The 16926-nt window shown below is 40.2% G+C and overlaps 1 protein-coding gene across 1 annotated transcript; it reads left to right on the forward strand.

The window, feature by feature from the left end:
* Window positions 1-443: 443 nt before the first annotated feature.
* On the forward strand, window positions 444-16279 carry C27H3orf85 (chromosome 27 C3orf85 homolog). The gene is made up of 4 exons (XM_043449042.1): window positions 444-517; window positions 587-639; window positions 14324-14457; window positions 15985-16279. The coding sequence occupies exons 2-4, from the start codon at window positions 591-593 to the stop codon at window positions 16072-16074; spliced, it is 273 nt and encodes a 90-aa protein (XP_043304977.1). The 5' UTR covers window positions 444-517; window positions 587-590; the 3' UTR covers window positions 16075-16279.
* The last annotated feature ends 647 nt before the right edge of the window (window positions 16280-16926 follow it).

A 16926-nucleotide genomic window follows, 5' to 3' on the forward strand; every position in this document is an offset into this window, starting at 1 on the left:
GTAGATGGACCTCAACGCATGTAACTTTCAGCTCTTGAAGACATCTGGGTTGTTTCCACTGGTTTTCCAGTTTTTGCCTATTATTAATTAAGCTGCTAGGAACATCCTTATACAGGTTTTTGTATGAACATAAGTTTTCATTTCCCTGAGATGAATGTCCAATAGTGCAATTGCTGGGTTGTATGGGAATTAATTGTATACTCAGATTTATAAGAAACCGCCGAACTGTTTTCCAACGTGACTGTACCCTTTTATACCCCCCAGCGAGGTCTGAATGATCCAGTTTTCACCTTCTTTGTTTTGTTTTGGTATGGCTTTTTAGATTACAGTAGTCCGTGTGGATGGTAAAGTTAGTGAATAAATACATGGCCCACATAAGAACAGCCTGTAAACAGTCAGTCCAGAGAGTCCAAAGGGTGAAAAGGCAGGAGTCATATAAAAAGTCGTCTCAAGCAACAGCCTCCCTGACGGAGGTCACAGGGCTTCAGGGGCAGGAAGTGCTTCACACTCTTGGAAGGTAACCAGTATGCCCTAAAGCTCTGCTCGCTCTAAATTTAAATAAATAAGTCTTTTGTTTCCAAAACAGGATCATGGCCTGTAAAATGCTTCAAGCGGCCCTGTGTTCAACATTGCTTATAGGTAAGAACCTATTTCTTTTTTTTCTTTATCATGTCTTTTACAACTGTCAGATTGATAGATAACCTCTTTTGAGTTTTTAAAGAAATGGGCAAGCATGTTTTATTCCTAGGCCAACGATAAAGCATTGGGGAAGCCAAAATGTTGTGTCGTGCTGCGGTTTTGAACATGTTAGTGTTAATTGTATGTGTGATCATTTCGTCCCTAATTATGTACTAACATGTCACTATTGCTAAACAGCCTATTAACTGCTGCCTCTAAAGAAGTGCTCTTGTGTCCTTGAACAAAGAAAAATTTTAAATGCCTTTTAGAAAATGGAATACGTACATGATACAATTATGTGGAAACCTCAAGGTCCTCTGAGAGTGTGAATTCATTAACCTTTAAGGCAAGCCGTAGCTCAGAGAAGCGCTGAAGGCATAGGGGCCAGATGATGTGCTGCCAGACTGGCCCAGTAACTCAGCGCCTAATATCTGAATTGAACCGAGAGGTCATTTCGTACACAAAACCGCAAATACTTAGAAAGGTGTACATTATCTTCATGCTTAAATCTTTATAATTTATAAACACTTCTGATGAAGATGTTTAAATCAGAATTTCTACTTTTTTAAGCTTGAGACCCAACCAAAAGAAATGTGTATTTCCCTTGAGATACACACACAGATGAATAGGTATAGATACATACCTATATTTAGAGTATGAACCTAGATATGTGTGTTTACACATATATGTGTGCATAATTGGTCCTTTATCCCTAAGCATATGAATAATTTTGACAAAGAGTTTTAATAATCTATATTGAACTTTGCATTTAGGACATGTTTAAACAAATGATTTGGCAAATTTTAGCAAAGTTCTTTTTAAGCCATTGTCCGCAAGGCATATACAGCCATACCCAGTTACAGCCCACACCTCCAGATGAAGAAAGTGAGGTTGGTTCCATTTAAGAGGTTGATTACAATCCAATGGTACAATGCTTTGCCTGGACTGCTCATCCACACAATTGACTTGAGAGTGGGTGATAGTGGATGACTGCAAGGCCAGAAGCACTACTATTGGTCCGCATTCCATCTGTGAACACAGCAGGGTCAAAAATACCAGCCAAAAAAGAAAATAGTTCTGTAAATGGACTTTTATAGACTTTCTTTAAAAACAAGTTGGAATTAACTTTAAGTCCAGTTGAAAAGAGAGTATGTTTACCTATAAAGACAACTGGTTTGACTAGCTGTACTTGATAGATAAATAAATAAGTAAAATTAAGTAGTCAAAGTTCATGAAAGAACAAATCGAGGATCAGAATCCAAGGATGGAGTAACCCTTCAGACCTCAGGAAAGAAGCCTTTACTACTTCAGTTGGAGGAGACTGCAGTCACTAGAACCAGATTTATTTGTTCCACTAAAAACTAGTTCAACTGACATTTTCTAAATCACATAGCTCTAAAGTAGGAAATAACAGCTTGAATCAACTTTCTTTGTTTTTTCCCCACCCACCCATGCCCCATTTTTCGTTTAAGAACATAGCCTATTCATCTGCACTTGCCTGAGCCCTTCTTCTCTCCATAAGAAAACAACAATTTTTTAAAGTTTGTTTTTATTATTAAAAAAAAGTTTTCTCTGTTACAGATTAGTTGTCTAATAAATTACTTTTGTCTAGAACTTAATTTGAAGTAAGTAGGGAAGAGATCTCATTATCTATTTCCCTAGTGGGAATGCTGAAGAGCCTACTAAGTAATTAAATTTATGAGCAGAGTCCTCAAATTATTTTACTGATTTTCTCAAAATAGTAATTTATACACCTTGGGGCTGATTCCCCGGTCAGAGAATTAGAAGTCCAAGTGTCACAATTTCATTAAAAAACAAAACAAAATCCTCTCTTCAGCATTTAGGTCAAGAATTGCTTTCTTCTATAATAAGACAGCAAGTATTAATACTGCTATTTTAAATATTTATTGTGTGTCAGGGGCTTTCCATATGTTACCTTAGTTCAACTCTCATAATCACTCTGAAACTAGGTGTTATGAGTCTCGTTGTACAAAGAGGAAACTGAGGCTTAGAGAAGTTAAATGACCAAGATACACAGTCAGTCAGTGGTCGATATCAGATTCAGAGGGGCATCAGATAGGTAGCACCACACACAACTCCTCCCAAAAAAGTGATAAAGCCAAAATCATAGCCACTGGTTCCACAAGAAAAAGTCAGAAGTTAGGGAGCTGGGGAATTTTATCTGAGAAAATAGAGCCAAACAAGGACATAACTAAGAACTCTTCCTAGTCGTACCGATTTAAAGAAAAATCCCAAACTGAACATGTTCCTCCTCAGCAGGGAATATTGCAATGTGAATCAGCCATAAGTATACATATATTCCCTCCCGCCTGAGATTCCACAAAGAAAGTGATATCATGTGATATTTATCTTTCTCTGTCTTATCTACTTAGTATGATAATCTGTAGGTCCAAGCATGTTGCTCCAAGTGGCATTATTTCACTCTTTTTATGGCTGAGTAATACTCCTTTGTATGTGTGTGTTTGTACCTACCACCTCTTCTTTGCTCATTCATTTATCGATAGAAACTAAGGCTGCTTCCATGTCTGGGCTATTGTAAATAGTGCTGCTATGAACACTGGGGTGCATGTATCTTTTTGAATTAGAGTTTTCTCTGGAAGTCCAGGAGTGCTATTGCTGAATCGTATGGTAATTCTACTGTTTTTTAAGAGACTGTTCTCCATAGTGGCTACACCAAGTTACTCTCCCGCCGATGGTCTAGGAGGTTCCCTTTCTCCACACCTTCTCTAGTGTCAGTTATTTGCAGACTTCCTGATCATGGCTCTTCTGCCTGGTGTGAGGTGATTTGGACTTGCATTTCTCTAATAATTAGCAATGCTGAGCACCTTTCCATGTGTCTGTTGGCCATCTGTATGTCTTCTTCAGAGAACTATCCACATAGGTCTTCTGCCCATTTTTTGACTGTGTTGTTAGGTTATTTCTTTTTTTTAAATTGAATTGTATGAGTTGTTTGTATCTTTTGGAAATTAAACCCTTGTTAGTGGTACTGTTTGCGAATCTTTTTCTCCCAATCCACAGGTTGACCTTTCATCTGGTTCACAGCTTCCTTTGCTGTGCCCACGTTTTTAAGTTTCATCAGGTCTCCTCTGTTTGTTTCTGCCTTTATTTCCTCTGCCTTGGGAGACTGACCAAGAAATCACTGCTACAATTTATGTCAGAATGTTTTGCCTAGGTTCCCTTCTAGGAGTTTTATGGTGTCATGTCTTGTATTTAAATCTTTAAAACATTTTGGGTTTTATTTTTGTGCATGGTGTGAGGGAGTGTTCTCACTTCACCGATTTACATGTGGCAGTCCAACTCTCCCAACACCACTTGCTGAAGAGACTGTACTGTTTTTCCACTGTATACGCTTACCTCTTTTGTCAAAGATTAATTGACTGTAAGTGTGTGGGTTTATTTCTGGGCTCTCTATCCTGTTCCATTGATCCATATGTCTGCTTTTGTGCTAATAATATGCTGTTCTAATTATTATAGCTTTGCAGTATTGTAACAGGGCACTTTAAAACCTGAAACAGCCCCACTTTACATTAGGAGGAAATATGGAAAGAGCACATATTTGGAAAGTGCTTCACTCAGTAAACTAGTCCTTGGGGCTGACCCATCCATTAAAGAATTGGGGGTTCGTGTCCATATTGTTGGCTATGGTCAGATCTACCCATAAAATGCAAGCATGCCTTCTGGTTTTAGACAGGGTGAAAAATAAGTGGCCTGTGGTCTGTTTCTCTAGTATAGTTCCAGCTCTTGTTTTTCAATCCAGAGTTAGTAACCAAGGGCAATTTGTCTTGAAAGGTTTTTTGTTTGCTTTTGTTTTGACAAGAGCCTTGAGGCTCACAGTTCTTCCCCCTAACCCTGTCAGCACCTCCAATCCTGGCCCTTGCCGTCTTCTCTGCATAGAAGGAATGGACCTTCTCCGTCATCCCTGCAAGTGCTCCACTTCCTCGGAAAGCCTATATTCCCTGATATAGTTTTAGTTTATTATATAAGGTTTTGTTCTTAATTTTACCTACTCACTTTGGCTTAAGATTGACTGGCGCTCTCAAGAAATTGAGCATTGAGAACACACTCACTGCCTGTGACTAGATTCACTGAGCACCCTGTGTGCTGTGGAAATCTGTTAACCTACGCACATGCCAACATCAGTTATGGCTCTGGGATTGGGAATCCCATCCATGTATGTAGGCAGTGACTGAGAAGTCATTACTGATTGGATCACATAAAAAGGTGCCTTTTGTGAGTCACAGATGTCTCTGTCCACAAGATTAAAAACTAATAAAAGCACTGCCAGCTTCAGAAATACTCCCAGGAAGTTACGTGGCCATCCGTGGGAGCACGTATACGGGTGTGTGTCAGTGTGCTGAGAGTGGGTTAAAACAGATTGAAGTTTAAACTCAAGTGATACCAGTTTCTGTTTGCTTTTCAAAGTACTTGATACATCAGCAACGGTAACGTCAATAATGCCAAAGTTCCTGAGTTAAAAGTTCAGTTTCGAAAGCGTTTTATCACCAGACAGATTGATCATGAGGATCTGTAAGCTGGCCCTGCAGTTAGCACCTCTCTGTTCTCCAGCTCACTCCCATTGACCCTCTTTATTTTCCTGCCTTTACTCCCCCTGTTTGCCTTGCCCCTTTCCCCGTGACTTTTCACCCTTTGTAACCTTTGTAACCCCCCTTCTTCTGTCTCTCCTTCCTTTGAGTTCCTTTCTTGATTTCTCTCTTCTCCTTCTTCCTTCTTTTCCCTTCTTTACCATTTTCCCCTCACAATCCTAATTTCTCATCTCTTTATCTCTGCCCCTTCCCTTCTCTTTCTCAACTTTATGTGAACTGCAGCAAAGTGAGAGGATACCTTATACTAAAATATGATTCTTCAATCTTCCACCATGAAGTTTTGGGTTAGTGACCAAAGTTTAGAGTGGGAAGGAAAAAAAAATAACAATTTCACTATTTGTAAAGAAAATTCTTTACTTACAGAATTTTCAAATCTAAAAATATGAATGTAAACATGGGTATTTTAATCTCTCACAAAATTATAAAATTTGTCCTACAGAGAGATCTTTGAAAATTTTATCATGTTGCCAAGACATCTGTGTATTCTTTTCTCCTCATCTTCTTTTGTACTTAATTCTTAATGATCACTTATGCTTTCTTTTAGTACTTAATTTACAAGCACACAAAATTGCCTGGGCACTTATTTCATCTTTTTTTTTTTCTTTAAGACATAAACATTTTAAGGACAACCCCCCCCAAAAAAAGTAAATAATAAATATTCTTACTACTGGAGTTGGTTGCCCTTCCCTTTTGCAGGGAATGTTTCCAACCCAGGGATTGAACCCAGGTCTCCAACACGGCAGGCAGATTCTTTACCATCTAAGCCACCAGGAAACCCCTTAATTGCTTGTACTGACTTTTAAGGGCTCTACCCCCAGCATCCCATTCCTAAGCATTCTTGAGCTTGTGGCAGGACTGTGGTGCTTACCTCCATGGTCAGCATGAACATCAGTATCCCCTACACCCGAGGGGAATAGCTCACTCAGGGCCTATCCTATGACACTGCCTCTGGCAGTCTTTCTGTCCCCACGGAATCCCTTCACATTTGCTTAATAGACAGTGAATCAGGAATGGCAAGCTACTACTGGTTGGAGTGTCCTTGTCTGTGCTACTCTTTTTGTTTCCTGTTTCTTAGTGAAGCTCCGAGACAACTGACCTGTTGGGTTCTCTGACACCTTCTAACACATGGCACTCCACTTCTTGGCCCTGGTTTTGATCAGCTTGAGGAATAAATCAGAGTTGATTATGGAAGGCAGCCATAATCATTTATTACTGAGAAAGGCCAATGAGGCAAATGGAACATAGTTGGATCCCAGAGTTTGGCAAATTTCCTATACAGTTTCAGCTTGTAGAACAGAACAAAAAGTGTGCCCTCTGAGGGCAGCTCACTCTCAGGAGGATGAAGGACAAATGCGCTGGACCTGCCAAGTGATGCCTCTTGGATCTACCAAGAGGGAGCTGTCAGTGAGCCCCCTCTGTGCAGAAGGAAAGGGAGTCTGCCGTCAGACTCCGCCCTTCTGTTCTGCATCTTAGGTCTCACATCAGGCTTTCTGATCTTTTTAGTGTATATGCCGTGCTTACTTGTTCAGTCATGTCAGATTCTTTGTGACCCCATGGACTGTAGCACGCCAGGCTTCCCTGTCCTTCACTATCTCCTGGAGTTTGCTCAAACTCATGTCCATTGAGTCGGTGATGCCATCTAATCTCATCCTCTGTTGCCCCCTTCTCCCCGTGTACTTAGAAATAGAAAAGCCTATTAAAAAGTTAGAGAAAAGGCCTGGGAAAATGCAAGGAAGTCTCAAAACTGGGGATGCTGTGCTGGGCTTAGCTGCTCAGTCGTGTCCAACTCTTTGTGACCCCATGGACTGTAGCCTGCCAGGCTCCTCTGTCCATGGGGATTCTCCAGGCAAGAATACTGGAGTGGGTTGCCATGCCCTTCTTCAGGGCATCTTCCCAACCCAGAGATCGAACTCAGATCTCCCGCTTTGCAGGCGGATTCTTTACCATCTGAGACGCCAAGGAAGCCTTTCCTATTACAAGTGCCATTTTCATAGTCATGAGCACAGTATATAGACCATTTAGTCATTTCTCCATTATCGAATTTAAAGACTCTTTTTCAACCTCTCCTGGGTAATGGCAATATGGGGAGTCTTTCCACTTCTGACTATACAGCTTCCCTTTTTAATATTTATTTTATTGATTATTTATTTGGATGCACCACATCTTAGTTGCAGCTTATGGGATCTTTAGTTGAGGCATGCGAACTGTTGGCTGCAGTACATGGGATCTAGTTCCCTGATCAGGGATGGAATCTGGGCCCCATGCATTGGGAGCAGGGAGTCTTAGTCACTGGACCACCAGGGAAGTGCTATATAGCTTCCCTTACGTCCACACTGCCTATCAACCCATGATGGGCACGCATCCATTTGTGCATAATGTGAATACATTTTTATTTGTATTGCTTTGATTGGCCAGGTGTATTTTGATTTCCCTTTCACTTATTTCCACCTGTCTCAGTTTGAACAGAACGAAGTCTCGGTAAATCCCTTGACAATAGTAGGGGCTGTGCCCACTCAGCATACTCTATACACTTTCAATAATATAAAGCCATAGAGAGAAAGCAATCTTCAGGTAATGACCTATTCGCTATGAATATATTCCAGTTCAAAATTTTAGAGCTGAGAAAGACCTTGGAGACCATACGATCTAGGCTTGTTTTGCAGAGCAGAAAATGGAGATGCAGGAGAAAGAAGTGGCTTAGCGATCCAAGTTATTGCAGGGCCAGAGTAAGACTCCAGGTCTCTGACGCTTCTTGGCCTGTGTGGGGGAGAGCTGTGATCTTAAATATCTCCGTATTCTGAAGTGTCTGCCTTATTTCTACCATACAAGCTTTTCTGCAGAAGATGGTCCACAAATGTGTAGATGATAGGTTGAGCTTGACAGGTCCTATTAAAACTGACTATAATACAGGATGAAAGCAAGGAGGGTGTGTAGGGAGTTGGAAAGAAAGAGAGGAAGATTTTTTTCATAGCTTATGATTATAAAGTTTAAAACTAATCTGGTTGATACTGCCTACATTAAAACACACACACACATATTTAAAAACCAAAAGAGTAATAGAACTCAAGGTTCCGTTTTCAATCCCCAGCAGTATTCTATAGGTTTGCAAACACGAAAGTCTGATCTTGCTCTCACTAACTTTCAAGGTTGATCAGACAGAATGAAAAAGGGAGGGGAAACTTCTCAAGCAGAGAGGATAATAGCATGCCCTTCTCTATTACTTGCATTTTATTTCCAGCCCTGCCACTGACTTACTATGTGACCTTGAGTGAGTCATTTCATTTCCAGATGTCAATTTTCTCATTTGTAAAGTAGGATAATAAATACTGCTTTCTGTCTTTCTCATGGGTGATGTTATTATCACCACCAATTAATATTTATTGGGTGCCTGTTGGGTGCATAATGCTGAGGTAGGAGCTTTGTTCTGGAAGGTGGGAAGAAGAGGAGATGAAACATTTTCCATAAACGTAGAGATTTACAAAAGAAAGAATTATTAGAGCTTAAAATAGCTATGGCTTATATTTTAAAGCATGCCTCTTTGCCAAGATTTATGTAACAGCATTTTTTCTTAATTATTGTACAATACACCAGGATAATTATGATACAGAATATTGGTTTTACTTTTTGGATGTTATGTTCCATATAACATTATTTTAAGCAATTACTATACTTTCTTATGTAGCTGTAATTTATATTCTAAACATAATTTATTTAGAAATATTTATTAGATATGGATGCCATTAGATCTATTTGCCTAGCCACTACCTCTGTTTCTCTTTTTTTTAAAGAAAAAAAAACTACATTAAACATGTAACACTATAATTAACACCTTTTCAAAGAGAATGAAGGGAAATCTGAAAAGGCACTTATTAACACGTCCTAGCTAAAACCAAAATGTTAATGCTGGTTCATGCACAGAAGTCAGTCTGAATGGATGAGTCTCCTGTTCTCTAGAAATCAATCCTGTCTTCCCGTTCCTGCCGTCACTTACCAGGTTCAAGTCCTGCTAATCGCTTGTCTGGAGGATTTGACGAGCCTCCTGCTTTGCGTCTTCACTCTGCTCTCTTCCTTTTAACCACCTGTTCTCCACACCCCTGACAAAGGAGTTTTCCAAGGTTAACCTGTGAATAGACAGACAAAATGTTGGCATACACATGCACAGTATTATTCAGCCTTAAAAAGGAATGAAATGCTGGCATATGCTACAACATGGATAAACCCTAAACACTAAGAGAAGTCTGTCAGATACAAAAGGACAAATGTTGCATGGCTCCTCTTCAGGTGCCTAGAATAAGCACATTCGTAAAGACAGAAAGTAAATGGTGGTTACCAGGGGTTGAGGGAGAGGGTAATGGGAGTTATTACTTAAAGAGTAAAGAGTTCCTATTGGGAATGATGAAAACGTCTGGAGATGGGATGGTTGCATGACACTGCAAATATATTTGATGCCACTCAATCATATAATAAAAGATGGTTCAAATGATATCACAATAAAAAGATTTCAAAAGTACATCTAGTCTTATCATTTTCCCTGTTCAGAAAAGATAACTATTTACAGAGTAAAGTCCAAATTCCTTGGTATGATGGTAGGATCTTCCTGAGTGTAGCTCCAGCTTATCTTTCCAACATTAACTCTGACACATCTATACCACGAACAACCCTACCTTTCAAACGTGCTGGCAAAGTGAGGGTCACTGAGTCACACAACATCACGCAGAGCAGTTCCCGGGGCCTTGCTCTGCTCTTCTGATCCTTGGCTCTCCGAGTTTTTTCAGCCTGAAATGTGTGTTCCTTGCTTCCCCTCCCTTCCTCTTAACTGTGGAAACCTCAGCCTTTGACGCTTAATGCAGAACCAACTTCTCTGTGAGACCTTCCTTCCAGTATCGGAATTCATCACTGCCCTTTCAGATAATCTAGTCAAAATATATCGTCTTATAATTATTTTTCAATTCTGAATATAATATGCGTTTCCTAGTGGCAAGAGTTATTTACTGTTTATCTTTCCACGCAGTGATGATTATAAGAGTAGGAATTAGGGTGAGGCAAGTAGAGGTGTTATGGCACAAAATTTGTATAACCCTAAGAGAGAATTCCTTCTTTCTTTATACTTTTTAAATTGAGGTATAGTTCACTTACAATGTTGCGTTAGTTTCAAATGGGGCTTCCCTGGTGGCTCAGAGGGTAAAGAGTCTGCCTGCAATACGGGACACCCGGGTCCGATCCCTGAGTCTGGAAGATCCCTTGGAGAAGAGAACGGCGACCCACTCCAATATTCTTGCCTGGAGAACTCCCCGGACAGAGGCGCCTCACGGGTTCCAGTCCATGGAGTTGCAACTTATCAAATAACATAGGAGTGAATTCTTTACTTTTTTGTATATTTTAAGTTGAGATATAGTTCATTTACAAGGCTATGTTCCAAGCATACAACAACAATAAATGTCATTTATACATATGTGTGTATACATATACACATTTTTTCAGATTCTTTCCCTTTATAGGTTTTGATAAGATACTGAATATAGTTCCCTGGGGTATACAGTAAGTCCTTATTGTTTTATCTCTCTGCCCCTCAGTCCCCCACTATCCCCTTTGGTAATGATACATTTGTTTTCTATGTCAGTTAATTCCGTCTTATATTTTATGTCCTACTGACTTCACTTGCCTCGTCTAATCTCAACTTTGGTGTTTAGCAGTTTATATTGACACTAGTTAGAGCTTAACATGCATTGTTTTAGTTATCTACTACAGCATAACTCATTTCCCCAAACTTTAGCAGCTTGAAACATTAAATGCTTATCATTTCACGATTTCTAAGTGTCAGCATCTGGGAGGGTCTTGGGTTCTGACTGAGGATCTCTCAGGAGGTTGCAGTAAAGATACCACTGGGAGCCTTGGTCCTCTTGGGAAACGACTGGAGCGAAAGCATCAGGTTCCCAGGCGGTTCACCTACACCACTGTTGGTGGGACGCTTCGTTTCCTTGATGCGTTGGCCTCTCCTTCAGGGCTGCTTGAGTGTCCTCACATGGGCGGGTGACTGCCCTTGGTGTACGCCTTCCAAGAGCGGGCGCAGCGGGAGCTGTAATGTCTTTTATGTCATAGCCACAGAAATCACACAGTCACTGCCTCGGTGGTCTGGGATTACACAGGTCAGCCCCGCTAAGAGAAAGAGGGGACCACACGCATACTAGCAGGCAGGGATCTTTGGGCATCATCTTAGAGGATAGCTTTCATAGACATGTTGCTTTGATTGTATTGGTTAGATTACCTAGCAGCAGGTTAGTAACTGTTATCTTCTGAAGTCAGCATTTGCTTTTTACTTTTAAATCACTGAATAAATCAAACTGCTAATTTTTTATAAATGGAGAATATGTCTGAGTCACTCTTCGATCCCCTGTCAGTAGTACTGTGTTTTGCACCCAGAGGCATCTCGACTGATGTATAATATCCAGAGAGGCCGTGGTTTCCTCTTTTTTAAACTAGTATATTGCAGTGTTGCTCACCAGCAATGTCGTGGTAGCCTCAGGTGGACAGCAGATGGGCTCAGCCACGTGTACACATGCATCCACGCTCCCCTAAGCACCCCTCCCATCCAGGCCGTCACGTAACATTAAGCAGAGTTCCCTGTGCTATACAGTAGGTCCTTGCTGGTGATCCACTTAACATAAAGCAGGGTGTGCATGTTGAGCCCAAACTCCCTGACTATGCCATCCCCCACGCTTCCCCACTGGTAACCCTGGTTTGTTCTCTAAGTCTCTGAGTCTTTCTGTTTTGTGAACAAGTTCATTTGTGTCATTTCTTTTTAGCGTCCTCATGTAAGGGACATCATATGATCCTTAAGGGATATCGTATGACACTTCTCTTTCTCTGTCTGACTTACTTCACTCTCTATGACAATCTCTAGTCTCATTCCTGTTGCTGCCTGCACATGGCATTATTCACTCTTTTTAATGACTGAGTAGTATTCTCTGGTGTATATGTACCACATCCTCCTTATCCACTCAATAGACTATCATTTTCAATACCTGATTGGAACTAGAGCTTACTAGATTGACAAACCTAACTAGAAATAATAGAGCTGATAACTAGAATCCTGCTTAGAACTCAAGGCCAATCTTGGGAAAGCATGAGATCATAAGGAATGTATAAGTAATGATTATTTCCTTTTTTGCCATGAACAAAATATTTTTATAATCTGACCCCAAGCAACCCTCCCTCTTAGTAACAATATAGTGCAATGGCTCTGAAGGGAGAATTCTATCTCCCTCTCCCACTAGCTCTGCGGCCTTAGACCTATTATTTAACGTTTTTGTGCTTTAGTTCCCTTGTATACAAAATAAAGTGTTAACAGGACCACTTCTTAGGTTTGTTGTGAGTATTAAATAAGGGCTTCCCTGATAGCTCAGTTGGTAAAGAATCTGCCTGCAATGCAGAGACCCCGGTTCATTTCCTGAGTCAGGAAGATCTCCCAAGAAGGGAAAGGCTACCCACTCCAGTAAATAAAGTAATTCAGGTATAATATTTAGCACAATGCTCAATAAATGTTAACCAAATTTATATAAAACTCTAATCCAGCCACCTCTAACCACTGTTTTCAGACATTGGTCTTGTAGATTCCTAATGTCATACCTTTGTTCACATCACTTTTTAAGCTTCAAATTAAAAGACTTTCCCCTTCTTTCATTATGCTAGACATAATCTTTCCTTATGCTAGACATAATCTTCCCTTCACAAAATAGGTTAAGCAATTTCCCTGACCATGAAAATACCTGCTTGTGCTCTGGTACGCCAATGCTTCCTAAGCACCCTTGAAAGTAAGTGAAAGTAGAGAGTTTTAGTCGCTCAGTCGTGTCTGACTCTTTGCAGCCACATAGCCTGCCAGGTTCCTCTGTTCATGGGATTCTCCAGGCAAGAATACTGGAGTGGGTTGCCACTTCCTCTTCCAGGGGATCTTCCCAACCTGGGGAACAAACCTGGGTGTCCTGCATTTCAGGTAGGTTCTTCACCATCTGAGCCACCGGGGAAGCCCCCTCACACAGTCAAATCCTGTGTATCCTTGTTCTGTTTTGTATCTTGGACCCTTCCTCCCCTCTCCTATAGAAGGGAGGTTTCCTATTTATAGATCACTGTAACCCTAACCTATATAGATTATTGGTCAATGAAGGCTTGTTAATGATGAAGACATAAAGTGTCTAATGTAATATTACTTACAATTTGATTAATAATAAATGCTTCTTTGTCACAAGCAATGAACAGATTTATATCGTTACCATGAATAAGTCAGGAGTATGTTCTTCCTTTATAACATGATTGTGTTTTATTCAAGAATGAAAGCATAATATAGACTGTTAAAATTTCAAGATCCTAAAGAAGTATGGGTTTTTTAAATTACTTTTTTCTCAATTCTAGAGTGAGAAGAAGGTAGAAAATGCAAGCCTGCTTGCATTTAAAGAAGGCTGTTTCAATGTTAACAATTTTAACTACAGTTTCAGATTGGGGATAAGTCTACTTCAAAACGAAAGATACGTTCTATTTTAACAGGCTGAGAAAGCAAAAATAAGATTGTAGAGTTATGGGTTTGAACCAAGTGGTTTACATCTATTAATTTATCCAATCTTTATAGTAAGCCTGTTATTGTCTGTGTTATTATTGTTTTTATTATTATTATATCTCCTTATAGATAGGAAAACTAGAGCTCAGAAAAACCGAGCAACTTGCCTAAGAAAGGGATAGAGCTGAAATTTGAATTTAAGTCTGCAGTCTCCCATACATGAACAGAAACTCTGAAACTCCTCCCCATCCACCACACAGCACTGGCTGCATGCTGTGTGGTACCCAGGTCACAGACGGTGATGACAGGGCAAAGATGCCAAAGGACTGAGGGGCGGCCAGCGGCCCCCGGGTGCAGATGTTTCAGAGTTTCCTTCTTAGGTGTCCTTCCTCGCAAACACCGTGGCTGCTTTAGGAGGAAACACTGAGAGGTAAACTGTTGCCTTAAAAGATGCTGTTGGACTCAATTACAGGAGTATTGGGAGCACCATTTTTACTGGAGGACCCAGCGAACCAGTTCCTACGTCTCAAAAGACACATATATCTGCAGGATTACTGGAAGCCAGATCACAGTCCGAATACGTGGGGAAACACGCTGGTTGACCAGGTATTTGCATTACGAACAAAAGGCCTTTCACTAGCTCCCTTTTTAATAAAAACGACATTTTTATTTTGTATTGGCGTCCAGTTGATTAACAACGTCGTGTTCGTTTCAGGCATACCACAAAGTGGGTCAGTGATACACAGACACCATTTCTGTTCTTAAACAAGCTTGGTAGCAACTGGCATTAACACACCACCAGCCCAATTCCCATTTTTTTCTCTCTAGCTGTCCTGAGCTATACCTGCTCTTTCCTCCCCATGAAGAGGTTTTCATCTGGTAAATCCCACCTCCTCCTTCAAGAATAAGATCAAATGTCCCCTTCTTTCTGAAGCCTTTTCTTTCTTTCCAGGAAGGCATCTGTCCTTCCTTCTTCTCTCATCTTTGCAAGCTGATCACATGTGATTAGTTCTCAAATGCCGCCCTGGAATTATTTGTTGCGTGCACCTGATCTCCCTACCTAGACTAAAAATGTAAGGAGCTTGTCTTATCCACCAAGGTCATTATTCTCAAGTTTCAGTGAATTAATTATTACATGGTTGGGCAGGTGGATGGAGGGATCATGGTCATATTTTAGTCCCCTCTTGGCAGTTCACTAGCTAGTTTTTCTCTGTGATAATTATCCAACCCTTTACTGTCATTCTTTCATTTGCTTGCTTTTTGTTCATTATCCTATTTATTTGTATTCTCACCCCACGAGAAATGAATAAATTTTCATTACCCAGTTTTATTTCATTCTTACTTTTTTGATGGAAGACGACATTGAAACTCCAGGCCAAATGAAATTGCTGAATTATCTGAGGATCTCAATCATTCATGACTTTCCGCTATAATTTTGCAATTTAGGAAATAAAGATGTACAATTTATTGATTAATTAATTAATTCCTTCACTTATTTATTCTTTCTTTTCACTGTATCAGGCTCTGATTAGCACCAGTCATAGGGTATATAAATAATATATTTATATAACATAAAGTCAGAAAGGAATTGAATTGTCCTTATTTTGCTGGGGCCTGGGTCTCATCCTTACTCTGCTTGGCAGGATTTTAACTGGTTTACTAGGATCAGCTTGTTTCTGCTTAGCATTTGTTGGTGTAAAACACCAGCTTGAATAATGAATTTAGTTTTATGCCTGTTTTTCTCCAACAGGCATCATTTAGAGGTATTAAAAGAAGACATTTGTTTATTTGGCAAATGAAATAATTACATAAGCTGGTAGACTGGGTCTTCTTTGTGGAATATTGAAATTTTCAAGCACATTTCTGCCTATAATTGTAGACTATTGCCATAATCAACTGACAGTTACCATAATGTAACAAGACTCTACTGCATTTGTTCACCCTGTGGCCCCATATGTACTGCAAAGTATCTGAGCACTTAAGTAAACAGGTCACTGAAAGTGTGAAAACCAAATCTTACTCTTCCATAGCATTTCTCTCAGTCTTTCAGGAATATCTGCATGCTAATCAGAATAACTGATGAGACGTGTTCTAAATACTGAGAGATCATGACTTAAGTTTCTTTTCTTGCAGGCTCATGAAACATGGACTGCTTTGAAAACGACAGCACAGTATTATCTGAATCTGAGTACTTTCACCCTTGACATGTCTACTGCCCAGTAAATGTACCTCGCTGGTTAAGCCAGGATAACAAGAATAGTGGGACCCAAAAAGTGGCGATGGACCCCAACCACCAGCTTTGGCAAATCCACACCTCTTACTATATTATTTATGTCTGCCTCATGGAGTTGTTGAAAGGAGTAAATATGGAAATCCACACTGATCCCTCGAATTAGAAGTTCTCAATAAATGGTAGCTCTTGAAATGAGAACTGAAATAAAGACTGTAGTAACAACATCTACCAAAAAGGAGCTTTTATGGGAACAGGAAATATAAAGCAAAACATAGTGTCATTAAAACTCTCTGTCCAGGGACTTCCTTGGGGGTCCAGTGGTTAAGAATCTGCCTTCCAATGCAGGGGATGAGAGGTCAATCCCCGGTCGGGGAACTAATATCTCACATGCCGCAGGGAAGTCTGGGCAGCAGAGCTGTGGAGCCTGAGGGCTGTAGATCCCAAGCGCTGCAACTGGAGAAATGTCTGAGCGCCTTAATGAAAGATGCCGCATTCCACAGCAACGGTCCCGTGGGCTGCAGCTGAGTCCAGATGCGGCCAAGGTTTTAAAAAATAATTAAAATTAAGAAAACTGTCCACAAAGGAAACAAAACAAAACAAACCTCCTGTTGGTAACTCCTGCTTTCTACTGCCTTTTCTTTGAGAGAGTTAGTTCACTTTCCATTCAAGGAAGGAAATGGAATCTCTCAAATGGAGCTGGTCCTCACCTCTTTTCTTCAATATTTGTCACTTCCTGAGCAGCAACAAAGCCAATCTATTCCAAGACCATACTTCTTTTAAATCAAAGCTGTACTGCTGTGGGCAATAGAAAACAAAATCCTAACTCATTTTGGCAAATAGAT

This window comes from Cervus canadensis, chromosome 27 (assembly GCF_019320065.1).
Source record: "Cervus canadensis isolate Bull #8, Minnesota chromosome 27, ASM1932006v1, whole genome shotgun sequence".
Classification (NCBI taxonomy): domain Eukaryota; kingdom Metazoa; phylum Chordata; class Mammalia; order Artiodactyla; family Cervidae; genus Cervus; species Cervus canadensis.